Raw genomic sequence first — 14,936 nt, 5'->3', positions numbered from 1 at the left:
TAATTAGGAAATTGAGAAACCTGTTTTTTTTGAGAAATCGAAAAACTCGTTTTTACTGGCTTACATGGAATTAGCGCTCAAGCATGTAACGAATCGCTTAGAAAAGCTGGATTCGAATTGTTTTCAAGATGATATATATAAATTTGAACCAGAAAATGTGAATTCTTCACTTGATTCTGTTGGAAAAGCCATTCAAAATATTCTGGATACGACTTACACTTTTCAACCCAAAAAGATACCCGTACAAGAAAATGAATGGGTTAATGATACGATTTCTAGTCTAAACTGGCTTAAGGAGAAATGTGAAATAGTTTGCTCTACTATGGATGCGGAGTTGAGCCCGTCCAGCTTATTCGACTCAATTATTGAGGCTCTTCAATCCGAAAATGATCAATTAACTGTACAAGAGGATTTATTAAATCTCCTAGGGTTTGAAAATGTTGAACTGTTATCTCAGATTTTTGAGAAGTCTTCGTCGATTTTGCAAGAGTATACTAGTCAGTCGTTCTCCATGAATGAGAAAACGTCTTCAGAGTCAACTGCTACCCATGGGCAAGCCCTTTTGGATTCTATAAGAACGAAGGGGCCGGAGTTTACACGCTCCAAAGATAACCGCGGTCCACTATTTACTGGACAACAATTATTTGAAACCGAAAAGTATCCCCATGTTTATGGTGACAAAAGGCTCGGAAACACTATTAGTGTCATTGGTAAAAAATTTGCTTTACCAGCTGGAAGTCAACGAGATGATTATGACAAATATGAGGAAATAGTTGTCCCTCCCGCAAAACATGTACCTCCTATGCAAAGCGAATCCCCAATACTTATAAGTTCGTTAGATACTTTATGTAGGAAAACTTTTCTTCGTTATGAAACTTTGAATAGGATCCAATCACTTGTATTCCCTATTGCTTATAAGACGAACGAAAATATGCTTATTTGCGCCCCTACGGGTGCCGGTAAGACTGATGTTGCCTTACTTACTATTCTTCAAACTATATCTAATTTTACTGAGAAACTGGGTTTGGACGAGCAAAACGAAGAACGCTTGCGGGTTTTGAAAGATGATTTTAAGATAATATATATCGCACCTATGAAAGCTTTAGCTGCAGAGGTCGTAGAAAAGATGGATAAACGTCTTAAATGGCTAGGAATAAAGACGAGGGAATTGACTGGTGATATGCAACTTACCAAAAGTGAAATTGCAGAAACTCAAATTATCGTTACTACTCCGGAAAAATGGGATGTCGTTACCCGAAAGAGTGTAGGTGATAGTCAGTTAACAGAAAAAGTTCGGATGGTTATTATCGATGAAATTCACATGCTCCACGATGACCGTGGTGCTGTAATTGAGTCACTAGTTGCTCGGACTCAGCGATTTGTAGAAACAAGTCAGCAGATGATTCGAATCGTTGGTTTATCTGCGACTCTTCCCAATTACCTTGACGTAGCAGACTTTTTGGGTGTTAACAGATATAAAGGACTGTTTTACTTTTCTTCTGCATTTCGTCCATGTCCTATCGAGCATCATTTCATTGGTGCCAAGGGGTCGCCGAAAGTAGTGAGTTCAAATGTTGATGAAGCTTGTTTCGATAAAGTTCTTAAACTCGTTCGCGAAGGGCGTCAAGTGATGATTTTTGTTCATTCTAGAAAAGAAACAGTAAAATCTGCTAATAAAATTAGAGAACAATTTTTTCACGAGGGTGCTGCTGATTATCTTGACTGCTCAACTCACGAAAAGTACGGACTTCTTCAAAGGGAAGTCGGGAAATCTAAAAACAAGGATTTAAGAGAACTTTTCAAGTATGGTATCGGCATCCATAATGCTGGTATGTTACGTTCTGATAGACATTTAACAGAGCGTCTTTTTTCACAGGGTGTACTAAAGATCTTATGCTGTACAGCTACACTCGCTTGGGGTGTCAATCTTCCAGCTTATGCTGTGGTTATTAAAGGTACTCAATTGTATAATCCAGAGAAGGGTTCTTTTGTTGATTTGGGCGTTTTGGATGTTTTGCAAATTTTTGGTCGTGCTGGTCGTCCCCAATTTGAAAATTCTGCTGCTGCATTTATTATTACTTCTCATGATAAGCTTTCTCATTATGTTTCTGTTGTCACCCAACAGACGCCGATTGAATCTCGGTTTACTGAACGGCTTGTTGATAATTTAAATGCCGAAATTGCTCTAGGTACTGTTACGAATGTAGATGAAGCTGTAACTTGGTTAGGTTACACATATCTGTACATCAGAATGCGACGAAATCCACTAATATATGGAATTGCTTACGATGAACTATTAGATGATCCTTTGTTGGGCAGCAAACGACGAGAATTGATTGAGTTGGCTGCTTCCAGATTGGCTGAGAATCAAATGATTATTTTCAATAAGCGGAACGGTTATTTATCACCTAAGGATTTAGGAAGAATTGCTTCCCATTTTTATATTTCATATCAAACCGTTACCACCCTGAATGGTTTATTAAAAAGTAAGATGTCGGAAGCCGATATCCTTTCTTTACTAAGCCAGTGTACCGAATTTTCACAAATAAAATCAAGAGAAAACGAACATAAAGAGTTAGAATCGCTAATGGAACGCAACGCTCCATGCCAGTTAAGAGATAGCATTTCTAACACCGCGGGTAAAGTCAACGTTATCTTGCAAAGCTATATTTCCAAAGCTCGTGTCGAGGATTTTACTTTAACTTCTGACACGAATTACGTTGCGCAAAATGCCGGACGAATTTCACGATCTCTGTTTGAAATTGCTTTATCTCGTGCTTGGGCATCAGCGTTTACCATTTTAAACCTGAGCAAGTCAATAGAAAAGAGACAATGGGGGTTCGAACATCCATTATTACAATTCGATCTTCCAAATGATATCGCTACTAAACTTGAAAATCAATACAGTAACCTTTCTGTTGAAGACCTTTCCGAAATGTCTTCCAATGAGCTTGGAGATTATGTTCACAATAAGAAAATGGGACCGACTATTAAGCACTGTGTCTCTCGACTACCTTTACTTGGAGTGGAAGCTGACTTGTTACCTTTGACTAAAAATGTACTTCGCTTAACTTTGACAATTAATGCAAAGTTCACATGGGATATGAAATATCATGGCAATTCACAGTTGTTTTGGATATTTGTTGAAGATAGCGACGGGTTGGAAATTTTGTACCATGAGCTCCTCGTTTTAAACAAGAAGAGCTCTACTTCTCCGCAATTAATGTCATTCACGATTCCTGTATCTGATCCTTTACCCTCTCAATTATATATTGTTGCGATGTCCGATAGATGGATTGGTGCAGAAACCGTCACTCCAGTTTCATTATCGAACGTGATTTTGCATGAGGATTCTAATCCCGTAACTGAACTTCTGGATTTACAACCATTACCGATCACTGCTCTCCATGATCCCGTATTGGAGTACATTTGTGGAAACCGATTTGCATTCTTTAATGCAGTACAGACGCAATTCTTTCATACAGTATATCATACCGATACAAATGTTTTTGTTGGTGCTCCTACTGGATCTGGTAAAACGATGGCAGCGGAATTTGCTACTTGGCGTGCTATTCAAAAGAATCCATCTCACAAGGTTATTTACATTGCTCCTATGAAAGCTTTAGTTAAAGAAAGAATGAGCGATTGGGGTTCCAGATTAGTTGAGCCAATGGGTTTGAGCATGATTGAGTTAACTGGTGATACTAACCTTGATACGAAGACAATCATGGAGGCGAATATTATAATTACAACACCGGAAAAATGGGATGGTATATCCAGAAGTTGGAAAACTAGGAAATATGTTCAAGACGTTTCTTTAGTTATCCTTGATGAAATTCATTTGTTGGGAAGTGATCGAGGTCCTATTTTGGAAATGATTGTTTCTCGTATGAATTATATAGCTTCACAGACAAATAAAGGTGTCAGGATTGTTGGTCTTTCTACTGCTGTTGCGAACGCTAACGATTTGGCGGATTGGCTTAATATTAAGGATGGCTTGTTTAACTTTAGACATTCTGTACGTCCTGTACCTCTGGAAATATACATAGATGGCTTTCCTGGAAGGGCTTATTGTCCACGTATGATGTCCATGAATAAACCTGCTTTTCAAGCTATTAAAACGCATTCTCCCACACAGCCTGTTTTGATCTTTGTTTCCTCTCGTCGACAAACCAGACTTACCGCGAAAGACTTAATTGCCTACTGTGGTTTAGAGGATAATCCACGTCGCTTTTTGCATATGGACGATACAGAATTAGAAATGATTCTTTCCAGAGTCGAAGATAAGAATTTGAAGCTGGCCTTACCGTTTGGTATGGCTCTACATCATGCTGGTCTTACTGAAGCCGATCGTAAAATTTCTGAAGAATTATTTGTGAACAACAAAATTCAAATCCTCATAGCTACTAGTACTTTGGCTTGGGGTGTAAATACTCCAGCACATTTAGTAATTGTGAAAGGTACCGAGTATTACGACGTTAAAATTGAAGGCTATAAAGACATGGATATTACAGATGTTTTACAGATGCTTGGACGTGCAGGACGACCTCAATTCGATAGCTCTGGTGTTGCTCGTATATTCGTGCAAGACACTAAAAAATCATTTTATAAACACTTTCTGCATAGCGGTTTTCCAGTTGAGTCTTATCTGCATAAAGTACTCGATAATCATTTAAACGCAGAGTTAGCTAGCGGCACTATCGGCAGTATTCAGAGCGCACTGGACTTTTTGACATGGACTTACTTTTATCGGAGAGTTTATCAAAATCCCGTTTATTACGGCGCTGAAGGTGATGATCAGGACAGTGTAGATAAGTTTTTATCTGACTTAGTTGTCAACGGATTTACGGAACTCGAGAAGTCTGCTTGTATCTATCGTGTGGATGAAGAAACTTATGCACCTACTTCTTTAGGAAAAATTGTCAGTTATTATTACTTATTCCACCATACTGTGAGAAATTATGTACAGAAAGTTAAAGAAGAGATTGATTTTCATTTTGCTCTTCAACTTCTTTGTGAAGCTACCGAGTTTGACGATCTAGCTGTTCGACACAACGAAGATTTAATTAACGCGGAAATAAATAAGGGTCTTAAGTATTCAGCCGAGTGCCTTCAGCTAAATATGGTTGATCCGCATGTGAAAGCATTTATCTTGTCGCAGGCTCACATTGGTAGATTGAAACTCCCTATTGACGATTATATTACAGATACTCTTCAAGTTTTGGACCAGGTTATTCGTATCATTCAAGCATACATTGATGTTGCTGCCGAATTAGGATATTCACAAGTTTGCTTGCAATATATGACTTTATTGCAGTGTTTTAAGCAGGCTTGTTATCCCGATGAACAGTATAGAAATGCACTACCCGGGTTGCACTGTAATGAAGAGAAAGATGCTATGAAGATAGTATATCAGTTTGCTGGTAAATCGAGAGAAAATATTGAGAAGGGATTGTCGAAGAATGAGAATGTTTTCGATTTGTCAGCTGCGATTGAAAAGCTTATGGCCTATCCTGATTTAGATATCCGAGTATCTCAAAGAGAGTCACAAAAACTGCATGTTTCTTTGCGCCGAAAAAACAAACCTTTGAATCCTGACTTCACCATTTCTTCTCGATTCCCTAAACCACAAACCGAAGGTTTCTTTGTCCTAGTCGTTGACTTGGCTACAAAAGAATTGTTTGCTATTCGTCGTGTATCATTGTCTGGAAAAGGACAACCAGATCGACTTCAACTTTCACTTACTTGCAAGTTGGAAATTCCTGAGCCTTGCCGTGGACGTAAAGTCAAAGTCATGGTTGTCTGTGATGGATATCCTTTGACGTATGAACAAAAATTTGTTCTGCAAGAATAGAAGCGAAATGACATCTAACTTATTTATTCTTAGCCTTACAATGCTTTAGATAATTAAATAATTAATGCAATATGTTCTGCCGTGTTCAAAGACCAAAAAAAGATACTATATTAACATATACCAAAAAATAACTAGTATTATATAATTAACCCAATATACCAACCCGCAAAACCTATCAATATTCTTCCATCTCCTGAGGGATTTCTTCGCCACGACTAGCACTATTGACCAATTCTCGACGAATTTCTGGGCCGATGGAGTAATGGCCTTTGACGCGTACGACCTCCAAAAGTGCATCTTTCTGTTCAGGAGTAATGTCAAATTTATAACGCTGAGCAAAAACAAGCATCGATTGATGCTCTAGAACAGCCAAAGGACGATCCAAAGCTTTCCAGCGCATAAAATAGAAAACGAGGGAATCCAAAACCTTGTAAGGTAATGCATACTTTTTGTCTAATAAGATTCGAATAAAGACGGAACTAGCACCATTAACATCAAATTCCGTTAAACGGAGTAAAGCAGCAGCGGAATGAAGAACTGGTACGGAAACTTTTACCAAAACACTACCAACGATGGCAGCTTCTCGTAAACTACAGTTTTCCTAAGCAAAAATTAGAATATGGTGAGTAAAAATTCAACTTACCGAAACAAGAGGAAACAAAAATCCTTTGAAAAAAGCCGAGGGCTTATACAAAGCCTTCTTCAAAGCCATATAAAGATGATAATTTAGCTTTTTGTTAGTTTGGATATCTTCACGAACTCGCTCAAGAATAATCACATTCAAAAAGTGCTGAGCTTGGATGGGTTTTAAATTCGAAATGAAAATACGGGTGGCCTCATAACAAGCATGAGGAGTCCATGTATCGGGGCGTGTAATATACAGAATTTCCTCCCAATTCGACAAGGTAGGAATGATCTTAAATGCCTTGGGAATTTTTCCTGAGCGGTATTTGCTCAATAAAACACCTACTTTCGAAAAGACTTCAATCACTTTCGGGGGAAGAGGGGGCATTGCCTCTTCTTCTTCTTCCTCAGCAGTAGGAATATGTTCACCTCGTGAACGAGCCTCGGCTTCGCTAATCTTCTGCATAATTAAATCAGAAAGGTTCGTTGACTGCTCTTCAGGGGCATCGCTTTTCTCTTGATCATTGCTTTCAGGGAAAAATTTATCAAAAAGCTTGCGATCAGTTTCGTCTATATCTAATTCTTCATACTCATCATCCTCGCCAAATTCTTCACTGTCGCTTGCATTGCTAGCAGCATCCGACTGATCTGAGTCATCATCTTCATCTCTTGGCTCAATGACCGGATTTTCAAGGGTATCTTTCTCGTAGGATGATTGAGGGTACCCGACCTCCTCAGTAAGACTTCTGGGTTTTCCTTCAGATTCTTCCTGTTCTAGCTCTTCTTGTTGCTCTCGGGCTAATTGCAAAACCCGTTTGGATGCTTTCGCGTCCATATATCCATTTCTGTCTACATTTTCTCTTCCTTTCTTTTGCTTACTAGACTTTTGTCGTAGAATTCCAGTCTCAGAGGAATCAGCAATATCCTTGTATAAAGGAGCATGCTGCAATCTTGGTTTAGGTGCTTTCGGCATATTTTGAACTACTGGTTTGTCAGTTTTAATGCCGCAGCAAAGAGCTATGCTGAAGGTAAGTTTTTAATCGAACAGGCAAGACTTGGATATACAGCTGCCCCAACTACGTTAATATAACTTAACGATCTAGTTTATGTTTTGTCAAGAAGCTTAACGATGGTTAGCAATCCAGTAAGTAGCCTAACCCAACGCATTCCACCTCCCAATTCATACTCAGTTGCAGAAACTTACAACTATATATGTTCGCTGAAAAGTCAAGTTGAAGGACATATTGCTTTTGTATTAGAAAACGAAATTCTTATATATAAAAATCTCGCATTTTACTTACAGTTTTTGTTTTTCATTCTTGTGACGCTGCTTTGAATGCTTTTGTAATCAATTTGGAAGCATAGTGCTATTTGGATTTTCTTGAACGTTTACACTTGAAAAGAAAAAGGAAAGGATTTGGTTTTCGTTTTTGACATTGTGGTATATTAGCATTTCCCTCCCTTCATAAAGTGACAGCATTTGCATTTATTCATGGATTTTTGTTGCAATCAATAATAAGGAATTGGGCCTGTTTAAGAGAGGATACATCATTGCACAAACATGTCGTTTTCGAAAGCACTACCTTATGACCCTTCGAGTCTTAGTTGGGACGATACACATACTCTTAACGATCAGAATCAATACTGCTATTGTGGAAAAGATCGCAATTTAAAATTCCCTGATGCTCAATGCCGTACGTGTCAAAACTTTTTCCATCTTTCTTGCTTGACACCCCCGTGCAACAGTATGACTGGCTTTTCCACGAACTATACCTTCACTTGCCGACTTTGCAGCGATGATGGATTCGAGAGTTTGGAACGAGGGGTGTCAGCTTGGAAGGCCGTAACGGCTACCTCGATGGCAAATTTGGTAGTTAAGCGTTATACCGATAGCCATCCTGATCTGCCTATTGAAGACTTGAATGCCGCTAATAAAAGGAACTTCGCTGCCGACAAATTCTTCTTCAAAAAGAAGGAGGATTTAATCCCCTATATAGAAGAAAATTGGCACTTGTTGTGTCCCGACCGTGAGAAAGTGCAAACTTGGCAAGCTACTTTAGGAAGTTGCTTGGTTGCTAATAAAGATACATATAGTGCAAAGGATGAGTCTTTAAGGAATCAGAACTCTGAATATTCTTTAAGTAATCCGAACTTATTTGTTTTTCGTTCTGGTTACATTGTCCCTTTCCAAAAAATTGGTGCAACCGTGCCAAAGCGGCGGTTTTCCGAGATGGACTCCTCCTTACTTGTTTCCGCAAGGTTAAAGGAAGAATTTAAAGAACCTAAGAAAGAACAGAAGCGTGTTAATAACTCCGCACCGCATGCTTTCAACAAGAAAAAAGATGTTCCCACCATTCCTATACGCTACAAACCGCCTCCTTGGAAACCTTCGGATTTCAATACTGTCCCTAAACTACCCAATTTTACCCAAGCATCCTCGAATAAATCCCATGGCTTCTTTTCTTTGTCTGAAATTCCGTTTAATTCTCGAGGTTTTCGATACACTCCTTGTGAAGCTGCTCGTGATCTTCCAACCACTATGTATCGTGAAATTGAACTTCCACCCTTTTGTGCAAGAATTAACTGGCACGATGTATCACCGCCTGTGTTAGTTGACCATTCGGTGTTGTCGGCGACAGTGGAGAAGGGTTTTCGTATGGCACGTTCTAATGTGTTTATGACCCAAGGAGAGTGGTATTTTGAGGTAAAAGTAGAAAAAGGAGGTGGCCATGATGGGTCCCACGTTCGCATAGGACTTGCCAGGCGAGAAGCTCCACTCGATGCTCCGGTTGGTTATGACGCTTACTCTTATGGACTGCGAGACGTTGGAGGGCAAAAAGTTCACATGTCTCGACCAAGAGCTTTTATGGAGTCTTTTGGAACTGGAGACATCATAGGGTTTCATGTTTCCTTGCCCAAGATTACGCCGACAGATGCTCAAGTTTCGAACATATATCATGACAGAATTCCTATTCGCTATAGAGGACAGCTTTTTTTTGAACAGCCAGATTATGTACCAAGCAAAGCAATGGATGAACTTTTGGTACCAAATGAACAAGCTAAATATGTGGATTTGGCATATTTACCTGGTTCATATATCAAAGTATACAAAAACGGCTCGTATATGGGAACTGCATTTGAAAATTTACTCGACTTTACGCCTCTTAATTCTATAAACTCTAATCAACATTCGTTTAATGATGGTTCTCTTGGTTATTATCCTGCAATTAGCATGTACGGAGGGGGGATTGCTAGGTTTCAGTTTGGTCCTCAATTTTCGCATCGTCCGTCATCGCTAGGATCCCATGTGCGACCAGTATCGGAAAGATATACAGAGCAGATTGCAGAAGATGTTTTATGTGATATACTTGATGAAATAGAATACTCAAACGAACCAAATGCTTTTTCGGCGGATCTTTTGCCTGAACAAGACGAAGCAGGATTGACAGTCATTCCTGAAATTAAAGAAATACTAGAATAATATAGAAAAATGGCCTGCTTTGATTTACTTCCTATGCTATGAGCGGTTTAGTTTTGTAGTCCACTACATCATGGATTTCTTGGCACATGGGAACTTTTATGGGAAACATATAGATTTGAAGTTATTCCAAAATCCTCGATCATAAATATTGTGGACCTGACCAAGTGAATACGTTAATGTGGCATCTGCAGGAGCATCCTCTTGAAGGGTTAGCATTTGAACTCCGTTTCTATAATGCATATAAACTTTAGACTGCAGAATAAGTTCATTTAAATCCGCCCATTTCTCGCTTTCGTTTGTTGTATATCCAGCGTAGACCAAATAGAATTCATAACACAAGAAAGAAAACACGATTACGCTACTGAAGACTGAGATTAAAAACACGGAACCAAGTTGCCTTTCAGCGGTGATAGCAGCCCACCAGGAAACTAACAGAGACTTGAGAGTCGAATCTCGCACTCTGTTGAAATGGAATCCTATACAGAAAACTCCGTACAATTGAATTTGTAGCGTAGAAAGTAAAAACAGAAAGAAATAGCGAATATTGTTGCGTCCAACGCAATTGTTTATCCAAATGCAATGGTGATCAAACTTTTGGACACAGCAGTTACATAAGCGGCAATGCTTGGACCTAGCCGGTTTCAAAAATTTACAAGTTTCACAAGTGCGCGGGAAAAAGATTTTATAATCGTAAGGGTATGCGGTTGAAGCTTCTTGCCAGTTTTCCTGCGTAACTACACCTGGGTCCGAATAGATTGCGATATAAAGAGAAACATAGGGTAAAACAGCAGAAGTAACTAGAAGCAACCAGTCCAGTTTATGGTACTGATTCGTAATAGTTCGTCCATGGTATAAGAAGTTGAAAATGCAAAAGCTAACGATACATAAATAGAACAAAACAACGAGAGAATGCTTTTGAAAGAAAACGTAGTTTGATGATATGCGATAAAATACATAGCCTTTACCATGAAGCAATTTATTATCCAGTTGAGATAGCTTTTTAGGGAGCCATAGCAAAAACAATCGGTTCAACTTTCCAATGACAGTATGTCGAAAGATTCGTAACTGTCCGAAAAGCAGAATGAACACGAAGGCACTTACAATGGCTACGAAGAGCAGATATTTGTAAAAAAAGTTCATTTCCAAGACATGAGTTTCTCGCCACAACAATATTTATATACTTTCACAACTTTTATAAAATAAGTCTTTGTTTTTTTTTTATTCTGTAAATACTCTTATTCCCCAATTCATCTTCACTTCATCCTATAGATGGTGGAGAGAACCTTTACACCTAATGATTCAGCGAAGTAATACAAAAACACCACAACTCCCACTTAACAAAGGCAGACTAATTATTTAACAAACATGGCTTCCAATCGACAGACTTTTATCCATTTGTATAGGGATTTGATGAAAACAGCCAAATTGTTTCCCTATACTTACCGTGAATATACTCTTCGTCGTACTAGAGACAAGTTTAAAGGATTGAAGAATGTCACGGATCCTTCACAGGTTCATGAGTTTGAGCAAGAAGCACGACATTTATTAGGAATTGTACAGAGACAGACGACTCTTAATGGAATGTACAACAAGAGAAACCTCGTTGTTGAAGTAAGTTAAATTTAAGATCTTATACATACTGGAAACGTCGATATAATTAGTAGGAATACTGACAACATACTAGAACAGCGATAACGCGGAAGTAAACGTGAAGAAGTCGTTCGAAAACGCTTCTCAGCTTTAATTGTTTAACGTGGTTTGTGCTCGTGTTCAAAGTTTGAAAGTGGATACTGCATTATTTTTGAAAAGAAAAGAATATTTAAAGTATTAATAATATGTTAGTGTATGATTATGAATCATTTTGCTTCCGTTTTTCCATCGCCATGTCGTGCGTAAAATAAAATAGTGGTACGGGAATTAGGGTCATTGAATTACCATATACGCTTAGAAAACATTGAGTATCTCTCTAATGTGAGTAGTTGGCCCTTGCTGACGGGCAAATCATCTTTGGAGTTATTAAGATAAGTTTTGGTTGGATTGTCAATTTCCTGATACAAGAGTGTTGTTAGCTTTGTTTTCTCAAAAAATATCAAGTGCTTTCTTACTATATGTCCTCTAAAAAAGTTATTCGTTTTGCGTTCTTTTTCCCATGCTTCTGTATCTTCTTCTCCTACCTTCATAGACCTGTATCTAGATTGAGCAAACGAAAGGAGAGCCATTCCCAAAATTAGTTTTAGCATGAGCAAAATGAAGAACAATATAGCAATCCCTGCCTTCCCTTGTAACCAGGATAAGAAAATTGATTCCCATGAAGGCTCTTTTTCGATGTTATATACTTGGGACTGTCCTTTTGGTAGGTAATAAATGTAGTTATCTCCGGTCGGAAGAAGTACTCCCATAGATTTCGCAATCTCTTGTTTCATGGAATGTGTTGATCGAAACATACTCCACGTTTGCATGGAGGTCCGAATAAAAACACAGACAAGCGGAAGAACCGGAAGGCCCATTCTTCGCGCAACGTGCTGAGATTTTCCAGTGATAGTCTATAGGATGGTTAGTTATGGGTTCGAATAGAAAAAAGGATATCACCCTTACGAACCTGAGTAGGACGTCCACCAGCAGCAACATAATCATGGCAAAGGACGTCAGTGAAACGTCCATAAATACTTGGTTTAACATAATTAAACTTTATAATAAAAGCATGCTTGAGCCAATCCACAACTAATTCAGAACCAATGACCCAAAAAAATGGGGCCATCAATGTTTTAAGACGGTCAAAAGTTATTAAGGGGGCATCTAGTGAGGAAGTAGTATACATTTCTGTTAAATTTCTAAAAAAAATGACTATCGCCATGACTGTAATTTGAAAACGCTCAATGACATCTGATGGAATTAGTTTTGAGTTTTTGAGAAGACATACCTGAACATGTTAACTGGAACAAATTTTCTTTTTCAAATTTTTTAAACACAGATCCTTTAATCTCTACCATCTGATTTGACATCAATAGAGCAAGAACTGCGTTAGAGTAAGAGTTCACGGTTACGTTTAAAGTAACTATTTGATATAGAAGAACCAATGTATGCAAAACCATGTACGCAAGAGAGATAAAGTAGTAGTAGAAAAACCTTAGCCAACCTGAAATGTCAAAAAATTGGAAGGAGAGATTGTAGTCGGCAAACAAACAATCAAGAACGTCTTGTCCTAAAGCACCACAGAGTCTATCCGCGATTTCTAAAACATTATATAAAACATAAAAACGAATGCTAGCTTGCGCCCGAATAACATGGTATAGACGACTAACGTCAAGTCTTCGGATTAATATACTTGTCCAAAGTAGCAAGGAGATTTTTATAAGATCAATCTTCCTGCACCTGGAAAAAGCCATTGAAGTCACTTTGCTTCGAGGGAATAAAAAAGAAAAGATATTATAAGAGATGAACTGAAATAAAAACAGAATGGATAGGAAAATACGTACGGGTAAAAGGGTAAAGACGTAAAGGAAGCTATCGACGCAAACAAACCATCCATAAAGAAGAGTCTTTTCGATAGAGAGCGGAGTAGCAAAGAAGTTTTTGACCATGGTTTGCTTAATTGGATTAGCAGATACGGTATCAGAGGCAGTCAACTCTAAACAAACATAATCCCAAAAGCTTCTTAGACGTAGTCTTGCTATTTGAAACCTTGAAGCTGGTATCGATTTTAATTTCTCTTTCATTTTCTGGCTTTGATTATATCCACTTTTCTCGTTGTCTTGTGGGACAAACGAGGAATGTGTTCTTTGTCTGGGTGCAAAGTTATTTTTGGAAGATAAACGAGAATTAGAGCTGAGGTTCCCAACAGATGTGCTTCTTTTGTGAAGTAAAGGGGGAACACTTACTCCCTTTACCTTATCGGTGACCACAAATTCTTGCTGGTGCTTTAGCTTTTCAGACGGTAAAGATCTGCTTGGACTATGTGAACCTTTGTATGTCTCTGGATCATTAGAAAACATCTGAGATTTCGGCCTTTGATAAATTTTAGAAGACAATGCGTTTACACCCTTCTCCTTTGGAGGATCCATCGGTTCAGCAGCATTATTCGTCTCCGTCATGAGTCTTTCCGTAGACAATTAAATTCAATCAATTGTAGTTACAATGTGTTTCTTTGGAAATTTAATAAATTCAAGTACCGTTTAAATACCAAGAGTAAGAGTATTATGAAGTTGGAAATACTTATGGTGATCAATAAAGACTCATACAAACATAATCGTCAATGCAAATATGTAGAAAGGATCAAAAAGGCGACGTGAAAATTTCTTTTTATCAAGAATAAACAAGAATCTAGAAGTTGTCGTTACGCCTGAGTACTAGTGCTTTTTCGAGTAACTAAAACCTTTGATAAACAAATATTAGAGCAATTGATCGAAACTATTTTCAAATATTCGTTAAGTTTATATAGATCTTTTGTAAAGGTTGATTGTCTCTTAACAAAAGATAACGGAATGAGTAGTTGTATGTAAGTGTATGGGTTCTTTCTTTGACTGTACAAGTAGTGACTATAAATGGTAAGCAGAAACAATATTAGTCGTGCAGAATAGATGAAAAGAACGTATCAATTAAACTAAACTAGTTAAAAAATGCGTACAAGCAAAAAACAGGGTACGTTTTCGTGTTTGTGATTCATATGTCTACAGACACGTTTCAACCATTCTTGGAATTTTGATGAATTATTCTACGACATCAAAAATAATAATAATGAAGTGTTTAGTAAAACCAACTTTCTCTTCTGTATTGAGTATTTACAACTTTTAAAAGAATCTACTCGGCACTTTTTTTTTTTTTTTTTTTTTTTTGGTATTGTTTATAAATAAACATGATTTTAATAAAGGCGTGATGAAGGACTGACTATAAGTGTACTTTATATCTTAACTCTCAGAATATATTCTTGGTATTTAAGAAACCCAAGAATACTTAAAGGATGACCTTCTTTCACATACT

The 14,936-nt window shown here is 37.9% G+C and overlaps 6 protein-coding genes across 6 annotated transcripts; 3 read left to right on the top strand and 3 right to left on the bottom strand.

Moving 5' to 3' along the window:
* Nucleotides 1-64: 64 nt before the first annotated feature.
* On the top strand, nt 65-5,854 carry SOCG_01345 (ATP-dependent RNA helicase Slh1; the record flags this gene model as incomplete). The annotated part of the gene is made up of 1 exon (XM_013164300.1): nt 65-5,854. One exon carries the CDS (start codon nt 65-67, stop codon nt 5,852-5,854), a length of 5,790 nt encoding a protein of 1,929 aa, XP_013019754.1.
* Nucleotides 5,855-5,921: 67 nt separating this feature from the next.
* Nucleotides 5,922-7,457, bottom strand: SOCG_01344 (bystin family U3 and U14 snoRNA associated protein). Its single transcript, XM_013164299.1, has 2 exons — nt 6,498-7,457; nt 5,922-6,455 (listed from the first exon to the last, which is right to left on the bottom strand). The coding sequence occupies exons 1-2, from the start codon at nt 7,449-7,451 to the stop codon at nt 6,030-6,032; spliced, it is 1,380 nt and encodes a 459-aa protein (XP_013019753.1). The 5' UTR covers nt 7,452-7,457; the 3' UTR covers nt 5,922-6,029.
* A 142-nt stretch (nt 7,458-7,599) lies between these two features.
* SOCG_01343 (Ash2-trithorax family protein) lies at nt 7,600-11,261 on the top strand. Its single transcript, XM_013164298.1, has 2 exons — nt 7,600-10,808; nt 10,852-11,261. The coding sequence occupies exon 1, from the start codon at nt 8,040-8,042 to the stop codon at nt 9,957-9,959; it is 1,920 nt and encodes a 639-aa protein (XP_013019752.1). The 5' UTR covers nt 7,600-8,039; the 3' UTR covers nt 9,960-10,808; nt 10,852-11,261.
* On the bottom strand, nt 10,056-11,099 carry SOCG_01342 (palmitoyltransferase; the record flags this gene model as incomplete). Its single annotated transcript, XM_013164297.1, has 1 exon — nt 10,056-11,099. One exon carries the CDS (start codon nt 11,097-11,099, stop codon nt 10,056-10,058), a length of 1,044 nt encoding a protein of 347 aa, XP_013019751.1.
* SOCG_01341 (iron sulfur cluster assembly protein Isd11) lies at nt 11,196-12,673 on the top strand. Its single transcript, XM_013164296.1, has 2 exons — nt 11,196-11,570; nt 11,644-12,673. Exons 1-2 carry the CDS (start codon nt 11,325-11,327, stop codon nt 11,701-11,703), a joined length of 306 nt encoding a protein of 101 aa, XP_013019750.1. The 5' UTR covers nt 11,196-11,324; the 3' UTR covers nt 11,704-12,673.
* SOCG_01340 (ER protein folding protein) lies at nt 11,681-14,660 on the bottom strand. The gene is made up of 4 exons (XM_013164295.1): nt 12,880-14,660; nt 12,559-12,842; nt 12,065-12,502; nt 11,681-12,007 (listed from the first exon to the last, which is right to left on the bottom strand). Exons 1-4 carry the CDS (start codon nt 14,048-14,050, stop codon nt 11,891-11,893), a joined length of 2,010 nt encoding a protein of 669 aa, XP_013019749.1. The 5' UTR covers nt 14,051-14,660; the 3' UTR covers nt 11,681-11,890.
* Between the last annotated feature and the right edge of the window lie 276 nt (nt 14,661-14,936).

The sequence above is a fragment of the Schizosaccharomyces octosporus genome (genome assembly GCF_000150505.1).
Source record: "Schizosaccharomyces octosporus yFS286 unplaced genomic scaffold supercont6.3, whole genome shotgun sequence".
Classification (NCBI taxonomy): Eukaryota; Fungi; Ascomycota; class Schizosaccharomycetes; order Schizosaccharomycetales; family Schizosaccharomycetaceae; genus Schizosaccharomyces; species Schizosaccharomyces octosporus.
This window is presented reverse-complemented; position numbering and strand designations above follow the sequence as displayed.

What these genes read in the sequence shown, in the direction of transcription:
- SOCG_01343 (XM_013164298.1), top strand. Translation starts at nt 8,040, where the DNA reads ATGTCGTTTTCGAAAGCACTACCTTATGACCCTTCGAGTCTTAGTTGG.
- SOCG_01344 (XM_013164299.1), bottom strand. Translation starts at nt 7,451, where the DNA reads ATGCCGAAAGCACCTAAACCAAGATTGCAGCATGCTCCTTTATACAAG. An exon ending in TTTTGTTTCCTCTTGTTTCG is followed by an intron (nt 6,456 to 6,497) that starts GTAAGTTGAATT and finishes ATTTTTGCTTAG; the next exon opens with GAAAACTGTAGTTTACGAGA.
- SOCG_01341 (XM_013164296.1), top strand. Translation starts at nt 11,325, where the DNA reads ATGGCTTCCAATCGACAGACTTTTATCCATTTGTATAGGGATTTGATG. An exon ending in AGAGAAACCTCGTTGTTGAA is followed by an intron (nt 11,571 to 11,643) that starts GTAAGTTAAATT and finishes ACAACATACTAG; the next exon opens with AACAGCGATAACGCGGAAGT.
- SOCG_01340 (XM_013164295.1), bottom strand. Translation starts at nt 14,050, where the DNA reads ATGACGGAGACGAATAATGCTGCTGAACCGATGGATCCTCCAAAGGAG. An exon ending in GTTCCAGTTAACATGTTCAG is followed by an intron (nt 12,843 to 12,879) that starts GTATGTCTTCTC and finishes TAATTCCATCAG; the next exon opens with ATGTCATTGAGCGTTTTCAA. An exon ending in CTGGTGGACGTCCTACTCAG is followed by an intron (nt 12,503 to 12,558) that starts GTTCGTAAGGGT and finishes ACCATCCTATAG; the next exon opens with ACTATCACTGGAAAATCTCA.